Below are 7,570 nucleotides of genomic sequence, written 5' to 3'. Positions count from 1 at the left end.
AGGAACAAACGAGCACGCGCTACAGTAAGCAAAGCCTTTAAACATGATGACATTAACACGTGTTTATATTCTATGTCCTCCTGACAGTAGAGTGAGCCACTATCAACCTATGTAACAACACAGTCAAGGAAAAAAAACCATACCGTGAAACCACCAGAATCTTAAAAAATACCGTCAGACCACCCAGCACTGCCTTTTAGTGTGAAGTCTAAATCTGTCTGCTTTTCTGGTCCCTCCAGACCTCTCCATCGGGTGGCGTGTATTGGGAAGAGAGCGCTGGGCTTCGCCATCGCCATAAGGATGGCCGCCCTCAACAGCCTGGACCTCAAAGACGCTGATGGAATGGTACAGTACAAACACATTGCTCACTTCAGGATAACCGTGATGGATGGAGGGCACATGATTTGAGACTCTGGCACAGCTTCTTTTTAAATGGCAAATTAACTTCTACTTGTTTAGCGCTTTGACCCCCTCGATAAACAAATCGATTTTACACATCCAGCATGTCTTCTCAATATCACATGACATCGTACGCTAGTTCTGTCTTTTTTATTTATTACTGAGCTAGCTCCAGTGGTGCTAGCTCCAGTGGTGCTAGCTCCAGTGGTGCTAGCTCCAGTGAGCTAGCTCCAGTGAGCTAGCTCCAGTGGCGCTAGCTCCAGTGGCGCTAGCTCCAGTGAGCTAGCTCCAGTGGTGCTAGCTCCAGTGGCGCTAGCAGGATAGCGTCGACGGCGTTTTGTACGTTACGTCACCGGTGGAACTTCTGTTTGCAGACCGCCCTCCTCCATGCAGCAAAGCACAACCACCACCAGATGGTGGCGGATCTGATCCTTTTCGGGGCCAACGTCAACGAGACGAACACCTCGGGGAAGACCTGCCTCCACCTCAGTGCTGAGAGAGGCTACATCCGAGTCCTGGAGGTCAGAGCTGTTCTCTCGTTGTTTGTCTGCAATGATTGGACTGAGTCGGGGGGGGGGGGCTCTCTGCTGTTAGTCGTAGTTCAGACACCTCGTCGTTGTGTTCCAGGGTTTGAAGCGGAGAGCAGAATGTTAATGGCCTCTTCAGTCACAATACTGCGCCGACGAGTTCAATTGTTAATGTAGCGTTGGCTCTGAAGTTCATCTTGTAGTCCCTTCTGTCTGATATTTGAGAACAATTAGTCCAAACATCGACTGTTATCTCCTTTCCTTATCACTTCACACGCATTACTCTCATATCGGACCAGACTTACCCTTAATGACGCTATTTGTCAGAACTCGTTGGGCGCTACACATGTGGCTTCCATTGAGCCAGACCAACATGTTCTTCATGCGTGTGGGCGCTCAGCCATGTTGGAGGTTATTAATGATTAACTTGCTCAGACGGAGTTAGACGGTTTAGTGAGACTAGCTGTGGACAAGGTGTCGTTGATGTTGTGGCGCTGAAGATGGCGTCGTGGGTAACCGTGGGCCGTTGTGCTTCAGTGTTTCTCCACACGGTTACCTACTGTTGCAGGTGTTCACTTTTAAAGCACTGTTAACAGCCTTTGTTTACTTTTAATTCAGCACATTGCCAAAGCGTGGGTGTGACTTAATAAAACCGCGTGCAACCTCTACAAACCACAAAAACATTGTTCTCGTTGACACCAGACCAGCCTCCTGGTTCCTGTGGTTATCAGACGTTCCAGTTGAGCTACATTGAGTTGATGAACGTCTGACTTTACAGAGAGTTGTTCGGCTTCTCCCAATAAATCATGAGATATACAATTTATTTATTTATTTATATTACTATTTTGGTATAAATATAATTTCATTAATATTACTGTAAATAACAATAACTTGTGCTTTAGATCCGTCTGAGCATGCGTGAAAGAATCTGCATGTAGACCAAGTTGCAGACTGTAAATGAACTGCTGCCGACACTGTTCCAGCTCCTCTCGCTGAGTTCACCTCTGGACGGCTTTGTTCTTCTGTTTCAGTGTTTGTGGCGGAGCGTCTCTGTACTCTAATACCAACACCAGAGAAATGTTTTTAAAGCAAATGAGAGAAAGTCATTTTGGAACATTTGCTAATACTTGTGTGTGTGAACTTCTATCGTTAACCTGTGTGTGTGTGTGTGTGTGTGTGTGTTCTCTTTTAGGTTCTGAAAAACAAGATGATGGAGGGTGTGTATGTTGACGTTGAAGCCACTGATAACTCTGGTAAGTATTACAACCTTTCAAATCCTTGAGGTTCTAAGGAATATTAGTGATTACATTTATAAAACTCTTTTCCAAAAGTGACTTGAACGAGTAGAGAAAGGAGGATAAGTGGTTACACATTAAGATGCATAAGATGGTAATTAATAATAAAAATGAAAACACATTTAGAACATTACAATAGAGAAGAGGCTGAAAAATAAGTTGGAGACAAAATAGGTGCAATAACGCCACGCTATGAAGATGTGTTTCAAAATGAGATTTGAAAATATTAACAAGATAGCTGTTCAAACAAAACAAGTTAAGGTGTTCCAACGTTTAGAGGCCATGAAGAGAGGGCTGTCATCTGCATATAAAATCACCAAATCATTCCTACTAAAGACAATTACAGTACCATCACTTTATTGTCACAAATTGACAATAAAGCATGTTTGCCATAATCAGTATTGGTAGCAAAATGATCATGCCATTAAGTTAACAGTGTCAGACATCCAGCATCTGAGTGCAGTGAAAGAGTTGAAACTCTGCACTGACAGACTCTGTCTAGAATATGTCTCGATTGTTTACAGTGTAGGTGTGGTTAGACGTGTTATTGCGTGACTTTGGTGAATCTGAACAAACCCTTTGAAACACAAAAGTCACACAACAGAAACTAACTAACCGATGGAAGCAGCAGGAGACCAGCAGCTCCCTTCTTCTATGAGGTCAAATGACTTTGTGTTGACTTTAAAGAGAGCGTAGATAACGGACTCAGTTCCCCTTCAGAAAGGGCTGAAGATATCCAGGATATAGCCATATTGGTTCTGTTGTTTAGGTGTCTCAAATACAACCACAGCAGGACATTGCTTTGCTCCAGGGAAGTCTAATCCTTCAAATGTTTGTGTTCTCAGGAATTTGTGTCCTCCAGTGTGCTTCTTTGGCTCTGAAAGCCACCGTACGTAAGCTGGAAAGCAGTAAATTCCCAAATCAGACCAGACTCTACACGCTCCGCCAAGAGCAGATCATGGAGACCCTGGAGTGTCTGCTGCAGATGGGCAGCTTCCTTCATACCATGGTATGACACTCTGTAACAGATAGGATTTCATTTTGTCCTTTTACGTGCAAAACAAAAAGCCCCAAATCACAACTGTCACATTATTAATTATTACTTTAATGAAATGGGAACCAAGTGCTATTCAAGAGAGATGATCGTCCAACATGGGAGCTACCGTCAACGTACCATTTGGAGAAAATGACAGTGAACGAGACGTGATCACATCTCAGGAAAGCTGCTCACTTTTCACAGAAGTTCACGAGGCAGCCACAAACGTCCTCTGTTCATGACTCTTCAGCAGCAGCTCTGTTTTCTGACTGCTCGCCAATAACAGTTGTAGCCGGGAGACATTTGAAGTGATTAAACAGCGCTGAAGACGGATAGTGCATTCGTGTTGTTCAGGTTTTTGGCGGGGCAGCACATCCTGAGGAGCATGAACTCATGAGTCAATGTCAATTCAAAGCTTGGTAAATTTAAAAAAAATGTACAGAATGTCTATTTGCAAACCGATGAGCCCGGCGCCTCCCTGTTCCCTTGTGGCGTATGCTGTGGTTGACTACTGAAGCATGCCGGTATGCTTTTAAAGTGTTCCAGAAGAATTCAGATAATTAAGAAGGTGATGAACTCAAAGGCCCGAGGCGTTTTACTTGGCTTGATTGGTTTATTGTTGCATGTGCTTGCTGACATCGCGAAGCTCGCAGCATGGCCTCAGGGACTGAAATACCTCCTCCGCTGGAACACTTGACTCAAGAGTGAGACGTCTTGATAACAATAGGACGCCATGAGATCATAACTAGTCACCACAAGTCAACAGTTGTATTTGCCCAACGATCCCGTGAAAAGATACTTATGAAACATGACTGAATTCCTGTCCGCCTCAGCTACAGTTTACTTAGATCTTTATGATAATATTTGCTGAAGTACAGTTTACAAAGGACAGCTTAAACTGAAGGTTGAGCCCTGTTTGACAGCATGGAGCTGCGTCTGCAAGCGTTGAACGCCGGTTCAAACAACCGAATTCCCCAAAAGATTGGGATTAACTAGTTTCCATTGCACTTACCAGCTTAATTAAGATCTCCAATATGTTATAGACCCTTTTACAGCTGACGCCATGATTAGCTCACGGTGTAGCTGGAGGCAAAACAAAGAACCGACTGTTGCCAATCCCGATTCATCTTGTTGTGTTACTGGGAGCCAGAATCGATATTGCTAACATTTAGAGATGATAAAACTGTGATTCTAGCCAGCTACGATATCAGCGAAACGTTTCAGAGATGGAGAGAAAATGTTTCTAATAGTTTAGCTTAGTCTTATGCGAACCTACTCAGCCGTCACGGCTGCTACATCGCGGTGACGCTAAACTATTAAGAGATGAAGAGCTGGCTCGCTGTTTGGCTCACCCTCTGCAACCAATGCAGCACTAAAGGCGTGGCGGAACCAGCAAGCTAACCAGTGGACGGCTGGCTAATTAGCTAGCTTGCTAATTACGCCAATTGCCACTTCTGGTGATAGCAATGTGCTTTCCTACACTGTGACAAGAGTGTGTGGATGAAGCAAGACACTTTAGTCATTTAAAGGCTGGCTAGTTGGCTAGCTAGCTAGCTGGCTAACTAGGCAGCTCTGGGGACGGACAAGCTAGCACTAGCCAGCCGCGCCCTCCCGAGCTCAGAACAGAAAATGTTTATTCCATTTGACATCTTTCCCAATTTATTGTAACAAATTGAGAGTTTTAGCACTCTAGACTTTAGGTTTGGGAGAGAGCTGTTCATATATATACAGCTGTTGTTGCCCTGAAATTAAAAGAAACCTCGACTCGCTCTTCCAATGATATTTACACCGATACAGGTTTTGCTTCTAGAGTAATATGTATTGCCACTCATATTTTTGAGACACTCATATTTTTGACTGACTTTTGATGACTGACTCATTTTTCCTCTCTCCTTCAGGGGAGCCAGTGTATGCAACCTAGACCTGGTTGACCCCCCGGCACTTCGGCCCGGCAGGGCTTCTTGGAGACCCGACAGTAATGTTCTGAGTTGCGTCAGGCTTGAATTCAAATGGAGAGAGACCATAGTTATTATAGTCTCCTTTTCTCTCTGAGCTCGAGTTCTGACCTGTTTATGTAAAGCATCTGAGGTTTTGTGTTCGGTATAAATACCTGACTTGCAATCAGCTATTTATTTGAAACCTGCACAGAAACCTTAGATGCCCATTAGCTGGTTTCTGTGAAACTTCCATTGTTTGTTACATTTGAGTAACAAGTTGTCCTCAGTAAGTATGTCCGTGGAGATCAAGATGTTAAAATCCTATGAGAATACATTTAGCTACGCCATCGGCTGTTTTGTGCCAGTTTTAGGGTCCAGTAGGGTTGTTTTTTAAAGCCTGTTCCCAAAATACAAAACTAATCCAGTGGGAAGGGAGTGACCTAAAACGTAGTTTCAGGTGATATTGTAATATTACAGCAGTAGTGCTACAGTTTTAAGTTCACCACTGTTTAAAGTATATTCCAAAATTGTCATTCCAACAACAAAGGCTTCTTAATAAGTATGTATGAAGAACCGGTTGATTGATATGTGGTAATGATTGTAAGACATTTCCCTTCCTGCTGGGGTTCAACTTGATTTGCAGCAATAAAATATACATGTCAGATATTTTATAGGACTTTAGTACTAGAGGACATTGAGTATTTTAGTGAGTATTTTACAGTGTTGGGGAGTGAATACAGTTTCATTTGGCACAGTGTTTAGCCTGTCATGTGCAGGGAGCTTTGGTTTCTCTTTTAGCACATTCTCAAGCTTTTGTTTTACACAACAAGAAAATCCGTGGTGAAATTGTCAGGAGAGCTAGTTAGCGTTAGCTGTTAATCAACTTTTATTTCAGACTCATGAGTCCATATCGTATCAAAAAACACAAAAACAACAACAAACAAATACAACAACAATATATAAAATACAATATGAGGACACCAAGACACAAGTGTAATCATTGCAGGTAAAAAAAAAGTCACTCGTTAAAAACGTTGTTAGCAGCCAGGGGATAACGGAGCTAGAAGCTAACGCTAACGGAGGTTGCGTTGAGCTACATTATGATGCGTTGAAGCTCTGTTCAGTAAATATGAGTACTGGGTTAAGGAAAATAACAGTTGTTCGGTGGAGGTGTTTTCACAGCAATATAAAATAGATATTAGAGGGAATTATGACCTGATTAGTTTGTTGTTTTTATTTTTAACACTGGTGTAAAATCAGTCCTCTTTATCAGCTGATGCACAGGTTCCGTTATCGGTATTGGGAAGTAAAAAAATATTATGGGAACATCTCTAGTATTTCTAGATCTGATGTGTATGTATGTATGTGTGCATATATAAATAAGTATCCAAGAATTTATTCACTCGTGAACGAGAGACACAATTTAGTTTATTTACTGTATCTTAAATATTCACAATGTTGGGGATTATATAATTTGAAAATGCAATTGATCACTTAAATGCTTGTTTTGTGTAGTAAGGATATCATAGTTTAGTTTAGCTAAAGGTTTTTATAGTTTTATAGTTATTTTAATGTAAACAGACCGGTTTGGGATTCTGCTTCCTGTTTGTATTTTCTATTTTCAAAGCTGAAAAATATGTGATTCAACTTTTAAGGCGTCACTATTTTGTGTCTCGTTATAAATCATGTGATGTTTTGATGATTGTTAAAGCTCGAGCAGAGCTGCTCTGCACAGAGAAGTGTCGTAGTTTAAGCCACAGTATGTATTTCTAAATACAAACAGAGCGCTGCAGGGATGATGTATTTGCATCATCACTGGTTCCCTCCACAAACATCAATGAGATTCTTCCATTCGATTTTGAATTATTACAGTTTTTTGGTGGTGGGTATTGGTTGTCATCACAAATCTGTATCAATGTGTGTATTTTTTCAACTTAAAGAGCTCAATAAACTTCTGGGTTTTAGTAAACATTGTCTTTCAGCTTATTTATTGCTTCAAAAACACATTGAATAACTCCCAGGAACATTTTTAGATAACATGTCGTGTCCAGTTAAACATAAACATGAACAAACTGCTCCAATCTCTTTAAAAAAAAATTTAAAACAACTTTTACCAACACAACACACAAGATATGCTGTCTAGTTAAAGCTGTCAAGCTAATTTCAGTTTTTTTTTAATTAGCTCTCTAGCTAACTCTGGCACATTTACACTGGGGCTGAAACTGAAGTTTTAATTAATCTGCACTCTCCCTTGTAAATAATTACATTTTTTTTTAATTCAGGGCGTGCGCTTTAAATGTCACTGTTCAGCCTAAATATCAGCAGTGGAGCGGCACAGTCCTCCGGCTGTCGGCATCTTTCATGTGTCTGAATCAT

The 7,570-nt window shown here is 41.5% G+C and overlaps 1 protein-coding gene across 1 annotated transcript in view; it reads left to right on the top strand.

Annotated features, from left to right (window-relative positions):
- Positions 1-7,133, top strand: part of LOC306780111 (uncharacterized protein) — a 12,077-nt gene extending 4,944 nt beyond the window's left edge. Inside the window, exons 8-12 of the mRNA XM_079272319.1 lie at positions 240-345; positions 774-920; positions 2,119-2,179; positions 3,067-3,230; positions 5,156-7,133. Of these exons, the coding sequence (XP_079128445.1) occupies positions 240-345; positions 774-920; positions 2,119-2,179; positions 3,067-3,230; positions 5,156-5,188 (511 nt within the window). The 3' untranslated portion in view covers positions 5,189-7,133. The remainder of the gene's footprint in view (positions 1-239; positions 346-773; positions 921-2,118; positions 2,180-3,066; positions 3,231-5,155) is intronic.
- The last annotated feature ends 437 nt before the right edge of the window (positions 7,134-7,570 follow it).

The sequence above is a fragment of the Melanostigma gelatinosum genome (genome assembly GCF_949748355.1).
Source record: "Melanostigma gelatinosum genome assembly, chromosome: 7".
NCBI classification, from domain to species: Eukaryota; Metazoa; Chordata; class Actinopteri; order Perciformes; family Zoarcidae; genus Melanostigma; species Melanostigma gelatinosum.
This window is presented reverse-complemented; position numbering and strand designations above follow the sequence as displayed.